The 21007-nt window shown below is 33.5% G+C and overlaps 6 protein-coding genes across 9 annotated transcripts in view; 3 read left to right on the plus strand and 3 right to left on the minus strand.

Annotated features, from left to right (window-relative positions):
* LOC135129257 (pantothenate kinase 3) overlaps positions 1–76 on the minus strand; it is a 20045-nt gene extending 19969 nt beyond the window's left edge. Inside the window, exon 1 of the mRNA XM_064056413.1 lies at positions 58–76. The gene's annotated coding sequence lies outside the window, so the exon portion shown is untranslated. The remainder of the gene's footprint in view (positions 1–57) is intronic.
* LOC135129252 (cyclin-dependent kinase 8) overlaps positions 1–18208 on the plus strand; it is a 26047-nt gene extending 7839 nt beyond the window's left edge. Inside the window, exons 1-7 of one of the 3 annotated variants that reach the window (XM_064056406.1) lie at positions 16055–16124; positions 16185–16502; positions 16557–16998; positions 17048–17261; positions 17383–17564; positions 17615–17886; positions 17949–18208. In XM_064056406.1, coding sequence (XP_063912476.1) covers positions 16284–16502; positions 16557–16998; positions 17048–17261; positions 17383–17564; positions 17615–17886; positions 17949–18044 — 1425 coding nt within the window. In that variant the 5' untranslated portion in view covers positions 16055–16124; positions 16185–16283 and the 3' untranslated portion in view covers positions 18045–18208. Of the gene's footprint in view, positions 1–16054; positions 16503–16556; positions 16999–17047; positions 17262–17382; positions 17565–17614; positions 17887–17948 lie in introns of those variants that run through there. The other 2 variants (XM_064056407.1, XM_064056405.1) reach the window with 2 other exon arrangements.
* On the plus strand, positions 4–1641 carry LOC135129255 (charged multivesicular body protein 7). Its single transcript, XM_064056410.1, has 2 exons — positions 4–1271; positions 1321–1641. The coding sequence occupies exons 1-2, from the start codon at positions 207–209 to the stop codon at positions 1534–1536; spliced, it is 1281 nt and encodes a 426-aa protein (XP_063912480.1). The 5' UTR covers positions 4–206; the 3' UTR covers positions 1537–1641.
* Positions 1636–15831, minus strand: LOC135129253 (eukaryotic peptide chain release factor subunit 1). 2 transcript variants are annotated; one of them, XM_064056409.1, is made up of 7 exons: positions 15414–15831; positions 15134–15309; positions 6600–7069; positions 4130–4480; positions 3929–4076; positions 3726–3837; positions 2579–2668 (listed from the first exon to the last, which is right to left on the minus strand). In XM_064056409.1, exons 1-6 carry the CDS (start codon positions 15497–15499, stop codon positions 3758–3760), a joined length of 1311 nt encoding a protein of 436 aa, XP_063912479.1. In that variant the 5' UTR covers positions 15500–15831; the 3' UTR covers positions 2579–2668; positions 3726–3757. The 2 variants fall into 2 exon arrangements, with proteins under 2 accessions (XP_063912478.1, XP_063912479.1); XM_064056408.1 differs by lacking the exon at positions 3726–3837 and having other exon boundaries at positions 1636–2668; positions 15414–15829.
* A 64-nt stretch (positions 18209–18272) lies between the features above and the next one.
* On the plus strand, positions 18273–19285 carry LOC135129259 (ubiquitin-like FUBI-ribosomal protein eS30 fusion protein). The gene is made up of 4 exons (XM_064056419.1): positions 18273–18340; positions 18533–18618; positions 18669–18834; positions 19042–19285. Exons 2-4 carry the CDS (start codon positions 18544–18546, stop codon positions 19200–19202), a joined length of 402 nt encoding a protein of 133 aa, XP_063912489.1. The 5' UTR covers positions 18273–18340; positions 18533–18543; the 3' UTR covers positions 19203–19285.
* On the minus strand, positions 19275–20150 carry LOC135129258 (TM2 domain-containing protein CG11103). The gene has a single exon (XM_064056418.1). The coding sequence runs from the start codon at positions 19841–19843 to the stop codon at positions 19322–19324; it is 522 nt and encodes a 173-aa protein (XP_063912488.1). The 5' UTR covers positions 19844–20150; the 3' UTR covers positions 19275–19321.
* Between the last annotated feature and the right edge of the window lie 857 nt (positions 20151–21007).

A 21007-nucleotide genomic window follows, 5' to 3' on the forward strand; every position in this document is an offset into this window, starting at 1 on the left:
CACCACATCTAATAATAATCACGTCACCATAAATACATAAGTTTCAGAATTAAATACCTATAGTATAAATAAACATAACACGGGTTTAAATTTTCTTTTGAAAGAATTAATGTATGCACAAATTTTAATTGATCGCGGCGACGAGCGCCCTCTACTATTTATCAAGTGAGTATCGGCCAGAATGCATGTAAACAAATTCTTAGGTTATGTCAAAACTGTCATGTACGAACATGTTAAATATTCCTGACGATAAACTACCCCAAGAATTTAAAGATGAAGCTCGACTGGATTCTTTATATTCGCCATTTAGAAGCCGTACTGTTAATCCCAGAGACTGGGACACTAAAATATCGTCTTGGAAGCATTTGATTTCATTGTATTGTGTTAACAATCAAGTGTACAGTTTTAGTTTAGTTCAGTTAAAAAAGTTATTTGTCCGAAATGGGAGGCCCCCAAGTTGTTTTGATACAGTTCTCGAAGAACTTGTCAAACAGGGCGATTTACAGTACTTCGAAGATTTTACTAAAGAGTCGCCAAAAACATGGAGTGGTTGGGCCACCAATTTACTAGTCACAAAACCATTATCATGGTCTTTTAACACCGTAAAGAAGTCACTGTTTTCCAGTCATATCAACCCAGATAGAATTTATGTAAATATAGGTGTTGTTCATAGCGAAGCGCAGAAAATCTTAACAACTATTCCTGGTAAACACAGAAACAAGGTTATGAACTTCTCAGAGTTTTTAAAACTGATTGCTAGAAACGAGAGTCAAGGTGAAGATGTTAAGCTCTTGTTACACTATCTTATTCAGGAAAAGAAGGCCGATTTGAAGAATGTTCAAAAAGATGGAGATGCTGAGTCTTTGCTGGTAAAAATTGGCTATCAAGACAAAGTAATAACTCCAATTTCTGAAACTGATGTTTCGTTATATGTGTTGCAACAAAATGAAATAGTTTTAACCAGACACGTTGAAGATCTAGAAGATGAAGTTATGTACTGCATCAAGGAAGTTAAAGCACATTTGTTGAAAGGGCATCGACTACTTGCAAAAACTTGCCTGAAGAAGAAACATGAAATTCAAAAACGTTTAACACATAAAACAAACGCGTTACATAATGTCCAAGTTTTGTTGGAAAGAATTAAAGATGCCCAGACTGATGCTGAAGTGTGGCAGTCTTACAAACAAGCTCTCTCTGCATTTAATACCAATATCAAAGAAACAGGATTGTCTGAAGATGCAATTGAAGACACCATGCTTAAATTAGGAGAGGTAAAAAATTTGATGAGTAATAACAATATATACAATTGTTTTTTTGCAGATATTGGACATCCATGAAGATATCCAGACTTCCATTTCAAAACCAGTTATTGCAGAAGATGAAGACTTGGAAGAAGAATTGGAGGAACTCATGAAAACTGAAGATAAATCTGAAAGTGGTATCAGTTCAGACTTGGATGAACAGTTGGCCAAGTTGGATATTTCCGATTTACCTAAAGTACCCAGCGCAAACGTGTCAGTGCAAGAAGCTTTATAATTTGTATGGATCCCATTTAAATAAACTATACATGTTAGAAACTGCAATTTAAAATTCAGGTGCATAGGTTAAATTGCCGTTTCTAATATTAGAACTGGATTGTTATATTTTGTTATTTATTGACTATAAATTATACAAACAAAACGTAAATAAAGTACATTAATGTGGTGATAGGTCAACGACCAAATTAAGGGTCCTCTGCAGTTAGCCCGAGGGGACTAATCTGGATATGTAGTTTATCGTTGCACAGGATCCTTATTTTTAAAAAAGTACAATAAGTGGATATTACGTAAAAAATTTATTTTCGTAGTTTTATACAATTCATACGTAAAAATGTACATGTTTGCGATATGATTTGAATACAAGCAGACTGAAGGTCGTCATGTCGCAATCATGAATGTTTTACTACAAATTGCAAGAGACGTAATTCAATTTAAAAAGAATGAAGCTTTCATAGAAGTAGTTGCCTTTAATAGATTCATGGGAATGTAGATTTTTCAAAGTTACAGTAACTGAGATGGAGGTCGAGGAACTACAAAAAGGAACAAGCTCACAAATAAAATGAAAAAAAAAAAACCTTTATATTTAATATCATAAACAATTCCAATGATAGATCGATAAAATAAAAAAAGTGTTTAAAAATTCAATACACAGATCATGCAAACATACAAGTGTTCCCAGGGAAAAATTCAATTAACTTCACTAAAGTAGTTACTTCTCAGTTAACGCAAATAAATAAGTTACTATTTCAATTCATTTTCAAATCCGTTTTACTGTACAATACAGTACAAAGTTGCGTTTAATTGAAGTAATAGAGAACAATTTCTTTTAAAACGTTACCTATTATCATGAAAAATTCATATAAATAAACTATAAACATGTTTTTAAATAATAATTATTTTTTTACTAAAAACGTATGTATATGCAAAAATTATTTATATCAATTCTTAACAACACATTGTTTGTATGAGCAAAATACAGCCACTGCACATTATGTAAACGGCACCACTCCTACAAAATGCTGTTTTAATAGTCCTTACAAGGAATTAATAATCATCTAGATCAAATTCCTCTCCATTTTCTAGATCCTCTAATTGCAAACTCTGGAAATCCACTTTGTATCTTAACAATCCTGTAAATAAAAAACAACGAAATTAGCGTTTTGGTAAAAATGGAACAAAATGTTTTGGTTTTCATCAATTCTCTTGTCTTAATGTGCCCGTGCCACTGGGTAGACAAAAACGTGGCAAAAGCGTTAATTTTCCTGTACAAAAAAGTGTTACAAGCAGAAAATACTAGCCACTATTTTGCGAGTACTTTCTATTTATAACATTTTTGTGTATGCCAATTCTGCAAATTACAACCTATTTATTAGAAACATTAATTAAACAGGCGGTACAAAAATACTCTTTCCGGTCGTTAAAAGATAGTCACCAAAACATGTAAGACATTTATTATGGGTGTTACATCATGTCACGCTGCATCAAACCTACCGTGGGATGCTCATGCTGCTCAGAGTGAATTTCGTGAAGTGTATTCTACATGGAGGAGCATGAAAGGAGAAAAAATGGTTTAAAAATATGGTCTTTATTGCCACTTAAAGCAGAACGGAAAATGGTTACTTGGGAAACAAAAATAAAAATAGTAGAAGAGTTTTCCTTGGGTTCTACTAGGATCAAAGGTTTAGTTTCTTCCATTCATACTGCCTCCACAACATTCTTTCAAAACTGGTTTCTCCCAACACCAAATTAGAATATACCTTCACGTTTCCTACGATTTTCAAAACTAGGAATTCGGGAAAAACCAAGATTAACACCAATGCGGTCATGTATAACTAAGGACGAATGTTACAATCTAAAGCTATTAATTTATCATTCATGGAAAAATTTTCTGTTAAAAATTAATTATTTACTCGTAACGAGTAAAATTGTGCGTTCTTCTTGTTGAAATTTTGCATTAAGAGAACACATTAATAACCCTAGGTTGTGACACTTTCACACCTTATTCTACAGCCACAATTGAGTCAGTCTTGGTCTTACCTGAATACTTTCGTATTTTTGATTGGGATATTCGGCTAGGGTATGAACGGTGAATAACATATTTACAACGTGTAACTGTCAACTGTGTATACATTTATGGGAAATAAACTGAATCTACATCAAATAACCACACAACTGGCTACAATATACCTTAATGTAGGAGCCTTGATGAATGTAAACCTTTAATAATCATCAAGATCTACATCATCCAAAGGCTCGTCGGCTTGCAGAGACTGAAAATCCACTTTGTAACGTAGAATGCCTATCCAGTAAGCAGCGTAAAATTTTGTTATAAGTTAGTACAACTATTTTTAAATATACATTTATACAATAAATAAAATCAAGATACTGACCTCCAATACCACCAAACCCTCGAACAAACTGCGACCCCTCCTGTGATTTGTCTGTAATAATTTCTAAGGTAGCACCAAAATTCTTATAGTTGTTTGCAAGCCATTCAAGCAATGGTTGGCACTCCACCAATTCCAATTCAACTCCACTCTACAGTAAACAAGGGTAAAATTATGGAGCAAAAAACAAAGAAAAATACATACGTCTTTGTCCGTGAAATGTGATTTATCTTTTTCTTGTTCCGGCGTTAAATGGAGAACGTTTTCGGATCCCGTCGTATGATTTTTTAAAACGTATCTTTGAATATCGAGATTTTCCCAACAGATCAGCGTTTCGACGGCTCCCAATTCGAGACCTCTGAGTGTGTCCTCGACACCGAAGCAGTATTTTCCCGTGTCCTGGCTGATTTCGTCAAAGTAACGACCAATCAGTTTCTTTTCTTGGATGAATTTGACGTTCTGCAGTGATTCAGCTGCCAACTCGATGGCTTGATTGAAGCCGTTCTCTCCACCGTACGATACGTCCACGAGTTTAATTACTTTTGTTTGTAATCTCTGTAAAATACGTTCAATTTTATTTGCGCTTGGTGAATTGTTGGCAGAAAAAATGTAGCAGCATAAAGCAAAAATTGTGCATTGGATAAATTTTATACTGTCTTTCAAATTTTCAAAAGAACTACCAACACATGGGGCAATTAATCTACAATTATTACCATTAATTTTATTATTATTATAATGTTGAATAAGGTTCTACAATTTAGGGGAAAATTGCTAAATTTCCGAGGAAAATAAATGTACATAATTAAATACCTTTATATTACACAATTTGTAGTATGTATACTCAAAAGTCGTACATTTGCAACCAGTAAAGACAAGTAAATTTGGAGTTTTCGTCCTGACACCAAATTAAATCGCAAAATAATTAACAACACGCACATTGGAATTTGAAAATTTTAACGTGATTCGATAAATAAATTTGGGGTTTCAACACTGCAGGTAGTTCACTAAAATAATCATTGCTTACATTGTTAAATCTTAAATGGTGTTTATTTTGGCGTCAAAAACAGTCCACGTTTCGTTTACGTTACGAGTGTATTAAATACAGACGTTTTTATTGTGTAATCACAAGAGTATTTTTCAATAAATTACCTTTTTTAACAATTTTTACTTCACGGGCGAAAGTTAGGTACTTTAAGAATTTCTTGTAACTAGTAAAACACAAACCTAAATTTGTATAATTATAACCACCAAAAATTTGTTTGCGTCATGGCAAAATATTTTAAAATGTGCAAAATAATATGCTTCAATATTTCATTTCTAATTTTGTCAAATAAATCTCGCTTTAAATTTGTAGTGTGACAAGCTTCTTTATTTATGGTTTCATAATGTATCCTGTTTTTAATAATTGTTTATACAGGAAGTCTCCAAAAATTAGGAATTAGGCAATAATATTAAATCAAGAAGTCGTTATTTAATTGTCATAAAATTATGTAAGCATAGTACTGTTGTTATTAATATTCAACTGTACGTACAAAAGTTGATAAATCTATCTGTATTAAAAAGTTGATGACGTCACCACAAAATTTATTATGATAATCTAACTTGACATATACAGAATAGATGTCACTTTACCTGTAGTTTAATAAACCACTCCTACTTTTATTATACAATATAGGAAACTAAACTTATTTGTTGGATTGTCCTTCTGTCAAAATAATTTTAGACTAACTTAATGTGAGCTAAAATTGTAAATTATATATATAAACTAAACTATACAAAAATTCCCAAAATCAAATTTTATAACCTTTTGAAGAAGCTGTATGTGCTGGACTGTATTTCAGGGACAAGGGAAATTGTGGTAAAAATTAGTTCATTTTTGTGCCAAAACGGCTGTTTGTGAAATTATCAACACACTTACTTGCGCCTACAAATCTATGTAGTTGTTTCATTCTAAAATCTTTTGTAGCAAGTCTGAGATTTTTTTTTTTAGCTTTTGTTAATTCTGATAAGAACAATGATAAACCGATCATATTTCTAAATCAAATTATTCTGAGAAAACTGATAAAATAAAATAGTTCACACATTAACCTATCCTTTTATCGTGTTTTAAGTAACTTCCGAGAAAAATATTTTAGGTTTTTCTTCTTATTATTATTTTTTAAATCTTATTTTATCTACATTGCCACCAAACTCATGTCTAAAAATATCAAGTCTGAGAGGCATTGAATTCTCATAAATACTGCCCGTTAAGTTGTTCATGTTTGAAGAAAAGGATTAATAATAATAATATAAATTGCAAAAAAATAATGTACAATAAAAGAAGCTAGCGGTAAAAAATAGGTAAAGAAATAAGCGTTTTCTGTGATATATATGTCTAAAACAGTTCATGCAAATTTTTGACGAAAAGTGAGACCACAGTTCCTGTATAACTAACTACTAATGGAAATAAAAAAATCATAATACGATTAAAGCCGAAATTACGAACTCAATATAAAAGATGAATAAATATTTGATGACAGTTCTTCATGCATTTAGATCACACATACAAACTACAAACGTATTTATAAAATTATAGTTTATGACTCAGAAATTGTGCATCGTGCCTTTTTTGCCTTACGCAATTTTCTTTGCTTACACCATATGCCACCTTCAAAAAAAAAAAAAAAAAACTTACAGGATCAAACATATCAGATTGGCTAAGTTCAGTCTTAAAATCAGCACTACCAGCCAGAATCAGTCCAGCAATATTCGGTTTGTCGTTAGTAATGAAGAGTTGTGTGGCAACTTCGGCCACTTTTCGAACATAGTTGTGTCTTTTTTCCATTCTCAAACGAGCGAAACGTAAAGCGGACTGCCCACCTCTGCCGTGTTTCTTCGGTAAATCCACCGTGAACTTGTGGAGTACCTCTCGGGTGTTGCCTTGCAACGTACCAAATAGAGCTCCGTTACCGTCCATCACGATAAATCCGAATTTGTTGTCGTCTGCCAGTAAGGCCGTTAATGCTTCCGTGTGGAACTTATTGTCGCATAAGTACAGAGAGGTATTAATAGGTTTGAATGGCTCAAAGTCGATGTTTACTTTCTTCTCTTTACCTTCGTCGGTTACGATTGTTCCACAGTAGATCACTAGCCCGTTCGGCGGCACTGAAAATAAAGAAGAAACAATTATATGTGGTACGAAAAGCCATCATGTGGGAAATTAAATCGCCTACCTGTTTATTAGCGAACCTTTGAACAATAGTCCGATTATCTTATAAACTAACAATAAGAGATGTTAATTCTACAAGTTTGATAGGAGATATTTTTTTAGTTTTTACACCCCAAAACGCTATCAAATTTATATTAATTCAAACATTCTTCTTGTACTAAAAATACTGTCACTAAATTTTCTGATTTATCTTAATTAACATAATGTTTTTCATAAATTTATACTAGACTGGTCAAACAGATGATGTAAATATTGTGTGATCAGCGCGTGAACAACGAACCTAAATTCCTATTGATAGACAATCATGTATCGACAAGCTTGATGGATTCAATAGGGCTGTTTATGCGACTTTCGCGTGATCATTGACCTGTCGGGCGATTTTAGTAAGCATAGGGCATACAAAATTTAAAATTTTTAAATTATATAATACTTATTACTTTTTTGATTAACTGATGTGTTTAGATTTTTTCATGTTAAAAATGTCTTAGTTTTTTTTCATTTTATTGCAGCATCATATAAAACTAATTAATTTCCAGTAAACAGTTGCAACATAAAACACTCCGCCAGATGCTTAATGTAATGACAGTAAACATTTGAAGCATACTTTTTGCATGCCGGGGAGTAAGTAATATGATTAAATTCCTCAAGCATTTAGTAACTCATTGGGACTAAAAAAGTGCACGTAGAAGACCATCTGGATAACTTCATGTAATATGTTAGCTTTAGAAAATTTGGAACAAAATTAGAAAAATAAATTCGTCTTATACTATATGACTAAATCTAGCAACAAATAGAATGAGGTATTAAAAGACAACAGTGTCAGACTAAATGACCGTGTTGATATATTTTTGCTGATCTTCCTTTTATCTCGTTTTAGACTACGAAAGATTTCTGTCGTCAATGCCATGGTTTTTTGTATTCGGCATACTTTACTTATGAACTAAAAGCAATATCGTGCTTAGATTTAATATGTATAACTATGATTGACGCATTATTAAAATATATACCTTTGTCAAGGATGGTAACATACGTACCGCTTCATGATACCAATTAACAGTAAAATAATGATAAAAGAAAAAATTAAACGTGTTTATGACAACAAGTTATTAATACTTGCTACAAATAAGGTTTTCTGTATGAAAACATACAAATTTTGGTCGGTTTTATGTTATTTTTTCACTACTCTTGAACATATTCATTTAAAATTACTGCAAGACGTTATGACGAATAAATTTGGGAGAGCTATGATACGCGAAGTCAACTCGATGTTGGCGCCACGTTCATGAATTTTAAGACGTTAATGTCAGATATTAATGCTCAAAAATTTTAAAAGCTTAATGTAATTCCTGTTTATATATACTTTATTGTAAATTACTGTCAACTGACAAACATGTTTGACTTTTAAACTGAACTTGGAGGACGTCTCGTGTTTGTCTTTGTCTTGTACGTTCAGTTGGTGAAAAATGTGGGCGTGGAAAATGACCTCTAAGACTTTTGAATCACCTAATAATTTTTTTATTCGCACAGCACACGGTATCGCTAAACGTTTCATTTCTAAAGTTAAAAATACTGGTAATATTAAATCTGAGTTATTCCAAGTGGAGTGAGTCACCAAAAAAATCAAACGATAGCACCTTATACCATGTGTTGCAACATTACAACAATTTATTTCGTTCAGTTGATTGATACGATTAAAAAAATGAGATGATAAGTATGTTGCTTTATAAAATAGAATTCAAAATGGCAGACAAATGAGAACTTTGTACTTTCTTTCCTAGAAACGAAATTACGGATATAAGCGTCTAGTTTGGATGTTTTTTTTTTCAATGCTTGATAAAATTGGAGTCACTCATATATTTCGTCGTTCTTGTTAAACAGTCTTATTTTCGAAATTAAATTCAGGTGCTGCATTATTTAAATATGTAACCTTTATCATGAACTTCAAATTTCACATTAAAAAAATGGGAAACACACTATGAAATAATAATTTTAGAAAAACCACCCAGAATCATGAACCTCCTAGCAAGTTCAGGATTTTGTTTCTGCTCTTAAATTTTCCATAGAACCACGACATCTCGTAAATCATGATTTGAAAATGCAATCAGCTTTATTTTTTATTGTTGGGATTATGATTTGGTAAATTAGTAAAGTTTTAATACCCTTTTAATTTCACATTTTTATGTTTTCTTGACTACCATTATCAGCATTCGTTCGGTTTTATTGGTTGTGGATCCTGTAATTTCGAAGCTACTGCAATTTATCGGTAGTTTTTTCAAACGTTTTATATTTTAGAAATTTAGTTTAAACCACTTTCTGTTGATTTCTGCTTATCATATCTAAATCCGTCCTATCTATGTCAAGACAGTTTCAGGTTAATCTCATTCACTTCCGATAATTCCTAATTCTAAATCGATGTCTCCCAAAAAAAGTCGCCGATTAGCAATTAATATTATCGAAATTTTAGGTAATCAATTATTCTATTAAAAAAAAAAAAAAAAAACAAATTGAAATGTTTTAGATATGACAAACATCAGGTTATGAGAATAGAAATGATAAAAGGAATAAAAAAAACATTTTTAAAATTATTTCTTTGCACTTTGGCGCTGAAACAGAACAAATGTTGAAAATTTGGTAATAAGTAAATTTAGGTTTTTTTTTTTAATTTAAACAAGATAGAAGAATACACTTTATTCTTACCTAAAACTTTTGTTCATACGATATTTGGGAAAAACGTAAATGAACTAAATAATAGTGACAGTGATTGTAAATGAATGGGATTTCCTCTCACAAATTATAGAAACGATCAAAAGAAAATTCAAATTTTAAAAATATTGAAAATAACAAGGAACATTTTTTTAAACGTAAAAAGAAATAGAAAATACCAGCCACAATGAAAAAAAAAAAAAAATCCGGTAATGATGGGATTCGAACCCTGACGGGTCAAACCACAAGTCCTAATATTTCCTACCGATCTCCATGCTCGACGAAGTGGTGATGTGGAAGCGAGATATTGGCTACTTTAAACACGTGGAAAGCTTGCACAAAAAATTGTTGTAAAGTAATTGTAAAAGTCATGGAGGATTCATAAACCACGAGTATAACTACGCAGAAATATATTATTTCAGGACATTTAGATAACCTTAATTACGCAACATAATGAGCGTACGTCACCAAATTATTGGTGGGGATGGGATAATGGGATAGAAGTTTTATACAGGGTGTCCCAGAATTCGCGCCATTCCCGTGAATGACATGTTCCCTGTCCCGAACTGTGCCGTAATTCGCAAAAAGAATTGTCCAGGCTTTAACCGTGTGAGAACTGGAAGGCGATTAAGTTGACCAATAGAGAGGCTGCTTTTATATCCGAACGTTTCTATGTTCAAAGTTACGTATGCCAAGAACAAAAAATTGGGTAATACTAAAGTTGAATGAATTTTTTCCGAATCCCCCTCCGTCAATAAAAGGAAACAGAAGTGTGGTTATAAATTTAATCATTTTGACAATTGTTTGTCATAAACTGTCACGAAGTTCATCACTGACCTGAAGAGACGCTTCTGCGCCAAAGATGACTGATTAATGTACACAGAGACGTCAAGGTTTACTTTAAGGCCAGTAGCATGGGACAGAAGTTATTTCTGCGGCCATTCTAGTTAAATTGTGTTTAACTGGGCTGTACATGTCATAAGAGAAGCTGTTTCATTTCATCGTAGGCAAATAATACATTTATTACTATTCTACATAGTGTGGATACCGAAGAGCAGGTATTAGAAGTCATTTTCTTAGAGCCCCGTGAATAATGTGTTGTTCTTTTTAACGAAAATTAGTACATTTTCAGAATTCACTATGCATCATATCCCTGATATTAAGTTTATCGTTATTTCTAAAAAAGAGTACCACATGTCCATTCAAAGAACGTTATTAAGTGTACTAAAGAGAAGATGGATCTTTTCAGCCTAGTCGGAAAGGCCGTGCTGGGCTTCCACGGAATGTACGTGTAGGTGCTGAAGAGCAAGTGTTAGAAAACATGGAAGCGGATCCTAGGAGAAATGTCCGCTGCGTAGCGCAAATGAGTGGATGCTCAAGATCGACCACTCATCGTATCCTACAAGAGAGAAGACTGCATCCTTACCATTACACGAGGGTGCAGCATCTGCGACCAGCCGACTACCCGCAACGAGTACATTTTGCTCAATGGTTACTGCGACAAAATGAACTAAATCCTGATTTTTCACGGCGCATTCTTTTCACCGACGAATGTTCATTTTCCCGAGAAGAAATGTTTAATGCACACAATTGGCATTTCTGGGCACACGAAAATTCACATCTCACTAGGGTGAGAGCATATCAGGAGCGATTTACTATTAATCTATGGGCTGGAATCATTGGTACTAGTGTGGTACAAATTTTAATGCATCTGATAAAATTATCACTAAACTCCGTTCCTGTTTATTTCGGTGGGGCCGTTTGTGTTACCTGATTACCTTAATGGGGAGGTATATGCTAAGTTTCTACGACTAGAGCTTCCGACGTTGTTGGAAGACGTTCCTTTGAATGTACGGCGGAATATATGGTTTCAGCACAACTTTAAAGAAACTGTTTTAAATCATATGCAACATCAATATTATTCTTGAATAAGTCTCTGTTTTCATTATCTCCCCCACATGATTGACACCACAGCAGATACCTATGATCTCAATACACCAGAGAAGTGGAGTCTCGTCTGTTTTTTCGTTGCTTAGATTAGGTATCAGCAACAAAGCTGTTCAGTAAAAATTGATACTGTTTATTGAAAATCATAAGCACCGATTAATCAAAAGCGATATTTATGTTTTAGTAAACTTAATAACGTTCTTTGAATGGACGTGTGGTACTCTTTTTTAGAAATAACGATAAACTTAATATCAGGGATATGCTGCATAGTGAATTCTAAAAATGTACTAATTTTCGTTAAAAAGAACAACACATTATTCCCGAGGCTCTAAGAAAATGACTTCTAATACCTGCTCTTCGGTATCTACGCTATGTAGAATAGTAATAAATGTATTATTTGCCTACGATGAAATGAAACAGCTTCTCTTATGAAATGTACAGCCCAGTTAAACACAATTTAACTAGAATGGCAGCAGAAATAACTTCTGTCCCATGCTACTTGCCTTAAAGTAAACCTTGACGTCTCTGTGTACATTAATCAGTCATCTTTGGCGCAGAAGCGTCTCTTCAGGTCAGTGATGAACTTCGTGACAGTTTATGACAAACAATTGTCAAAATGATTAAATTTATAACCACACTTCTGTTTCCTTTTGTTGACGGAGGGGGATTCGGAAAAAATTCATTCAACTTTAGTATTACCCGATTTTTTGTTTTTGGCATAGGTAACTTTGAACATAGAAACCTTCGGATATAAAAGTAGCCTCTCTATTGGTCAACTTAATCGCCTTCCAGTTCTCACACGGTTAAAGCCTGGACAATTCTTTTTGCGAATTACGGCACAGTTCGGGACAGGGAACATGTCATTCACGGGAATGGCGCGAATTCTGGGACACCCTGTATACATAGAATTTGACGACAATTGGTCCGGTAGTTACGCAAATTTCTGTCTAATAAAAATCGACAAACGACTCACGGAAACAAGGAAACCAATTTTTCGTACTCTACGGGTCATGAAACGTCGAGGAAACATAAAAGTAGTCGCCCAATGGACCTCACAGTTAAAATAGAGAATGATAATGGTTTCTATAGCGTAAGAGCTCGCGACCTATTTACTTTCTATACAGTCGCGGTCAGAAAACCTTGGACCTCAATGTAATTCCACCGTCACAAAGTGTAAAACACCTTTAAATATCGTAACTTAATTTTTTTAGTTGTCATTTTTGACATTACGGGCATGCTAATACTAAATGCGACGTGACAAAACTTTTAAACTTCAAACGTCATAGCGATAATAAAGCATATTCTACATCAAAATTTTCAAAATGACAGAAAAATGATGTCCAAGATTTTTTGGTCGCGACTGTGTTTCAGTACTCGTGAAGATCGCGATATACTTAAAAAAAATCACTGGTTTAAGATATTCGTGTTTTTTTTTTTTTTTCATATTGCGGCCTTTTCGAATGGAGTTTAAATCAAAATAAATTGAACGCAGATTATAATAAAATATTTCTTACAAAATAAAACGCCAATTTCCCCGTTTCATCTGTTTGCCTATCGTTTCCCGTCTATTTTATTAGCCAGTGTCCAAAACTACTAATCTTACAAAATTTTATTTGCATAGTAAGAATATCGTGTAGACGATAAAACGATAACCAAAATTTGTCTGATTATTAGACAGCGGATTTCTGTCGGGCTACGTCACGATATAGGTGGGGACGCGCTGCATCGCCGGGACTCAGTAGCGGGTGATAGGTAATCACTGAATTTAATTCTCACTTGATTCCATAAATACAATTAACGATTTATTAATCAAACGGCTAAGTAAATGAGAACTGGAATTAACAGCAGAGTGCAACGAAGCAGCGTTATTCTAATCTCAAATAAACGAAGTGCAGCCGGTAACTGCAATAAATTCCCATCCCGTACGAGCCGTACCGAGTTTGGCCTTGTCTAGCCCGACAGAAATCCGCTCTCTACTGATTATCTCTCCCAACAATTTGATGACGTGGCCAAAAAATTTTGCATTCTAAAAATGCTACTTAAATTTTATAAAATAACAATTCTAAACTTGTGGTGTGTGGAATCCGCCTCGATTATTTATAATTTATAGGGGTTATGAAAAAAATAAAAATCGCAAAATCAAATGTTATCATTTTTCGAAGAAGCTGTATTTGCTGGACAGTACTCCAGGGGTGGATAACAAAACATTATTTAAAAATATTCGAGTATACTTTGTACACACACTATTACTACTTTTTAGCAAAGTATGTAAATGAAAATAAAACTTTTTATTGCTCAAACCTTGCAGAATACGATTCAAACATGACACGCGAGTCGTATCTTTGTGAATACGTGGAAAATGAAAATTAAAATGACTCAATAAAATATAGAGTGCTATCAAAAACTGGGTAAACGTAAATAAAATTCCAAATTATGATGACAGCGTACTGATAACTTGAATTTTAATCTTGTCGCCGAATTTTTTTCAAGTCCACTAATGACATTAATTCACAAAAAAAATTATAACCACATATAAAGCGCAGTATTATTTGTATTATTTCTATGTGACATTTTTTTCTGGGAAATATTTTTAAGCTTTGTTTATTTCTTCCTCTGCAATTTCTTATTCGTTCATTTGGTTATTTATTTTTTATATAAATTTTGCACACAGTAATATCTGACAGCAGAATTGGAAATGTTTAAACATGTGACCACCTCCCAATATACCAGACAAGCTATTGCCTACCCCCACCACGTTTTTTGTTGGAATTATTATTACACCCTGTTGTCTGTATGTCAGTTATTCACTAAACTACATTATGGCCATCAATCCCTGACCCATGATGAGAATTTGTTTCAATTAACACAAAGAAAATCAGGTTATCAAAAAAAATTCCAACGTTAAAACGTAAATTAATAATTACATTGAACAATAGTGAAACATATAACTCTTGCTCTTTATAAAGAGTTGGATTTTAATACAGACTTTCAGGATTTCATAAATGCATGGTACAATGTACCAAGGAATGAACTAAATTAACCGAACTTGTTAACGAAGACTATCAAATTACAATAATTGCGTTTTTGTTCAATTTGCACTACTAAGACAATTGTCCTCGATTTTATCCCAAGGTTCCCACAATTCATTTTGATAAAAATTCAAGGTCTTATGGAAACGGGTGATTGTTGAAGAATCCAAAATTTCTTTACGTGTCTGATATGTCATGTTGGAATGAAATTTACAAGTGTGTAATAAACTATGTACTTTCTGAGTCACAATGATAAGACCTGCATAAGTTCACATGTAACGAAAACTTTCTATTTGTCCATCTGAAACAGCTGTTACATACCTTTAGTGTATAATTTGAGGCGATGCTGGACTGAAGTAATTGCACCTAGTACTGACAATCTATTAACTCTAGACTTGATGTTGGAGGCTGTGCCGAATTCATCGGCCAACATTTTGCTAACCCGAGAGATTTGATCCTTGGGTGGGATAATTAACGAAATCATGCTGGTGCCGTTCCTGCGAAACACAATTTAAAATTAGACCTCTTTGTCAAAAAAACTGCATTCTTTTACTCGTGGGCATATGTTCAATGTATGGAATTCCAACCACGTTGCACTTACCCTCTAGCCAATTCCAGACTTTTAATAAGTTTCTTGATTTTCCATATTTCTACGTTGCGATCTGCTGAAGTTTCTTCGCCTGACATTTCTGCAAATTTCCGGAAAGACTAAAAATGTGAAAAATGTGGCCCGATGCAAAATGGCGCGGTCTCCAATGCCGACGAACTACTTGATTGAGTCACTTTTCACTGGTTATGCAGGTAACTTAACCACTTTAACTGGTTATAACTAGAAATTCACGTCCCAGCGATTTCGTTAATTCGACAAAAAAAAACACACCGACACCTTACATTCCTAAACAAACGGAATCATGAAAACAAAATTGGCAGTTACAAGTCCTTCGCAAAAGGAAATTCGAAAAGAACCGTACGATTTTCCAACTTTCCGACCGGAATTTCCCACATATAAAATGAATTTGGAAACTTTTGGGTCGGCGACGTTGGCGGCCCTGACAACCTCATTCAAACAAATATCACCATTCAAAGCCACTTCATCAATAAAACAGAATCAAATAACTTTCCAAGGTGTTTAACTTTTTATTTTCTTTTCACCACGATATTATAAAAAAAAGAAAAAATGTATAATTTGAAATGACTTCAATTTCAAATTGCCACTACACCAAAATAACTGCGCATGTCAAGCATGCGCATTAAAAGCCGATCATTTGTTGACACAATTGACGTATGTCACTGTGAACAACAACAATTTTTGGTTATATTTACAAATACTGAAATCTAAGCGTTTTATATTAAGATTGAAGAATATTTTTAGACAACCAAAGCACCAAATTTCATTAGTGAGCAGATATAACAAACGGAGTTCTGCAGCACTTCTTTGGAAGTGCTTCTCATAATTGCCCGCTACTGTATTATGACAAGTCTCATGATGGACTACGAATTTAAAATGAAAACTCAGAATGAGAGAGTTAAGGTGGAAGATTTATTTGACTATGAGGGTTGCAAAGTTGGTAGAGGGACGTACGGTCATGTGTATAAAGGCCGACGCAAAGACGGCTCGGATAGTCGAGATTATGCTCTAAAGCAAATCGAGGGCACAGGTTTATCAATGTCTGCCTGTAGAGAAATAGCGGTAAATATTAGTTGATGTGCGTAATCAAATTTCAACTTGATGTGTTTATTACAGCTTTTGAGAGAACTGAAGCATCCCAATGTCATTAACCTAATTAGAGTATTCTTGTCCCACAACGATAGAAAAGTATGGCTTTTATTTGATTTTGCCGAACATGATTTATGGCATATCATTAAATTTCACAGAGCTGCTAAAGCTAATAAAAAGCCTGTTATGGTGCCCAAGGGAATGGTAAAATCTCTCTTATATCAGATCTTGGATGGTATACATTATTTACATTCCAATTGGGTGTTACATCGGGATTTAAAACCCGCAAATATTCTTGTTATGGGTGAAGGACCAGAGAGAGGGCGTGTGAAAATAGCTGATATGGGGTTTGCGAGGCTTTTCAATGCACCTTTGAAACCTCTAGCCGATTTAGATCCAGTTGTGGTCACTTTTTGGTACAGAGCACCTGAATTATTGTTAGGTGCTCGTCATTATACAAAAGCAATAGGTAAACATTTGTCGCAATTTTTAACATGTGTTTAAAAAAATGTTTAAAGATATTTGGGCCATTGGTTGCATTTTTGCTGAACTATTGACCTCAGAACCAATCTTCCACTGCCGCCAAGAAGATATAAAAACCAGCAATCCTTACCACCATGATCAATTAGACAGAATATTTAATGTTATGGGCTTTCCTTTAGAAAAAGATTGGGAAGATATTAAAAAAATGCCAGAACATCCCACATTAATGAAGGACTTTAAAAAGAATAGGTACTAATTTTTATTATTTTGTCATAAAATAGAACACTCACAACATACTGGAATTTATTTAATTTCAACAAGTCAAGAAGTTTCTTAGATTAACATTTTAACCATTTCTTTTTTATTGTAGCTATATGAACTGTTCATTAGTAAAATATATGGATAGGCACAAAATCAAACCAGATAGTAAAGCATTTCATCTTCTACAAAAATTACTTTTAATGGATCCCAATAAGAGAATTACGTCAGAACAAGCAATGCAGGATGCATATTTTTCAGAAGATCCTTTACCAACGCAGGATGTTTTTGCAGGTAACTAATATATTACTTCATACCATTGCAAATTAATTGCGTTGTTACAGGCTGTCCCATTCCATACCCAAAACGTGAATTTTTAACTGATGACGATCAGGAAGAAAAAGCAGAAAATAAACAACGACAAAACCAACAGCAGCAGCAACAGCAACAACAACAGCAGCAGCAACAACAACAGCAATCACAACAACAACAGCAGCAGCAGCAACAACAGCAACAGCAACAAAATCAGCAGCAGCAGCAACAGGCATCGAATGGGGACAATCACGGTAATCCTGCAAAAAGGGTCCGGTTATCGGGAACTACACATCCTGGCCAGGTTAATCCACAAATACATATTTTTGAATTTTTTGTAATTATAATTATATTGATTTTGTCTAGGCTATTCCTATATCGCAGCAACAAGAATTCCATCAGCAACAGATGATGTACAACAGTGGATCTCAGCAGCAACAAAATTTCCAACAAAGGTTTTAAAATTTGGTGACAAGTACATACCAATCAGTTAATTAAGAAAGTGAGGTTATAGAAACTTAGCGAATTGGATTGAGGTGTGGATGGGACAAGTGTTATAAGTATTATGAATTTCTAGAGTGTAAGAATAATGTTAATTTTTGGAAATTAAATTAATATAAAAACAACGTGTAATTTTTATTTTGAAAGTGCCGCCTTTAATTTAGGGACTTTAGTTATGATCACTGGTAAGTTTCCGTTTCCTTTAGAGCAGCCATCTTGGTCTTGAGTTCTTTCTGATGAATTAGTGTTCCCGAAAGGTATGTTTTCAGACAAATAACCAAAAGTTTTCCATTATTTTCTTTTTTAATTTGATTATTTCAAAATATTCACATATATATATTTTATTGTCATTCATTTAACATCAAGTTTTTGATTTGTGAAGCATTTAAATATTGTAATGCTGATGCAAACCATGTGGTGTATCTTATAAATCTTTATTCAATTTCCAGATTACAACAAAATGCAGTTGTGTTTTCGTGGATTATCAACTCACGTGCTTGAGTGCGAGAGCAATGAAACTATTGCTGAAATCAAGGTAATATTGAATACAAAGTTTGGTTATGTTGTTCATGTTGGTGGTTGTAGGATCGCATTGCCTCCTTGGAAAACTTAAAAGCTAACGAAATTAGTCTCTATGCCAGTGGTGTCCCCGTTTCAGATGATAGTCTGGTTTCGACGTTCGAAAGCACAGACATTGAATTGACAGTTGGCTTGTTGGGTGGTAAAGTGCATGGTTCACTAGCCCGTGCAGGTAAGACAGTTTCACAAAAAAGTTAACTAGCAAGTAACAGCAGATTATTATTGTTTTTCGTAAATAATAGTCTTCCTGAAACTTGCAAAATAATAATGAACTGTTTGAGGCAGCTTTATGAAGTATAAAACTGCTATAAAAAGTATCAGACATTTTTTAAACATTGAATGTTATTTAGAAATGCATTCATTTTTTTTTCTTGTTTAGGAAAAGTTAAGGGTCAGACACCAAAAGTAGAGAAACAAGAGAAGAAGAAAAAGAAGACCGGCAGGGCAAAAAGGCGTATTCAGTACAACAGGAGATTTGTGAATGTTGTAGCAACCTTTGGACGTCGTCGTGGACCTAACTCAAATGCCGGAGCATCATAAATTCTCTAACTTAAGTTAATACTTTTTGTATTGCAACTATACTATGATGTTGCTTTAAATAAAACCCTACTGTGAAAAGTAAATTTTTATTTATCTTACACTAGTCTTAATAAATTATGTTACACATATGGATTCCAATTACTACCATCTTCTGGTCCTAAATTATTAGTAACAAGTAAAACAATATCGACAATCCACCAAATACCAACTCCACCCAAAGTTAGTAACTTTCCAACTGCCGTTCCTGTTTGACCCAAGCAGAAACGGTCCATTCCCAGGAAACCAAGAAGGATGCTATACAATAAAGTTGTTGTAAAGTACTGGTTTGAATATTTAACACATGCCACGCCCTCTTTAAAGAAAGTCTTATTTCCGTAACATTCTATATCCTCCAAAACTGTACACTCAACTTTGGTTCGTTCTACGTCTTCGTATCTCATACCACCAAATTTAACACAACCGTGTCCCATTTCTTCTTTGGCTGTTCTGTTACCTCGATGATCCACTGGTTCTTTACACGTAATAAACTCCCATGGCAAAAAGGAACATTTCACAAGGGGTCCCCGTGGATTAAAAGGGGTGTTTTCTGTAACCTCATAACTTTGATGGATCAAAAAACAAAACAGCAACAAAAGAATCATTTTTGTTCCTACACAATTGTGTGAAATAATATAGTTTACATAGTTACATTTAAATGCCTGTTTTTTAGTTGCTAGTTAAACAATAGTCGCATTTTGCAGTTTGCACTTTATATTACTTTCCAAACTACTTATTTGAACTACTTACACTCATGAGTAGTTCTCTTTCCATCGTGTGTAGTCACAAAAGTTTTAGATTAAATGTCGTATATATTTTTTTCTAGCAGACGGTTGTCCCAGATTTGGTAATGAAAGAAGGTACATTTTTTTATTTCCAATATCTTTGGGCATAGGTTTGAGAAAAACATGTGTTAAATAAACATGTTTTCAATTTTCTATCTTTTTCTATCTTGTGTGGTTTTCTGTTAAGTTGAATGACAGTTGCCATTGGTCGATGATTTGGCCAGAGATTTGGCGCACTAGTTCAAAATGCTATGGAACGGATTAGCTCGGTGTTTTTGAAATAATTACCGAAATAAAAATGTTAGTTTAAAAGTGTTTCGTAACATTAAAATTAAAATATTATTCCATAAGATCAGTTGAAATACAAATATATATTCCGTCAGAAATAAATACTATTAAGGAACTAGTAGGATTCTTGTTTGCATGGAAAACATTAAATCTCAAAGTTGGTTAAATTGCAATACAGTGACTGGTTACACAAAGTAATTTACTGCATTTTGTAATAGTAATCAATGGTAATCAATTACAATTTTAACAATGTTGCCACCCTGAAAAATTTCGCAAAATCAAACTTTAAAAATTATTATTAATTTAACTAGTGATTGTTATTTTATTAAAGAACCATTCACTACTGACACATGATGTATAAATTACCAAAAAAAAAAGAAGACAAATAAACGCAAAAATAAAAAAAACAACCAACACCGCATTGTATTTTGAAAATACAATCGACAACAGCGTAGTGTTGGAATTGAAGTTTTGTAATAAGGAAAAAATAAACCGAAAATTGTTTCGATAGAACTTCTCTTGCCCCTGAAGTGCAATGAAACATATCCAGCATTTTTGAAAAATTATAAAATTTCATTGAGAACCCCTATACCTATAAGTTGAACAAATATATGTATGTAATGTTAAAGTAAATAACAATAAGCGTGCTACGTGTATGTTTCAAATGAGTTTTTACTTTACAAAATTTTGTGATGA

Source organism: Zophobas morio, unplaced genomic scaffold, assembly GCF_036711695.1.
Source record: "Zophobas morio isolate AGI-343-1 ecotype UQ-CSIRO unplaced genomic scaffold, CSIRO_AGI_Zmor_V1 ptg000014l, whole genome shotgun sequence".
Lineage (NCBI taxonomy): Eukaryota > Metazoa > Arthropoda > Insecta > Coleoptera > Tenebrionidae > Zophobas > Zophobas morio.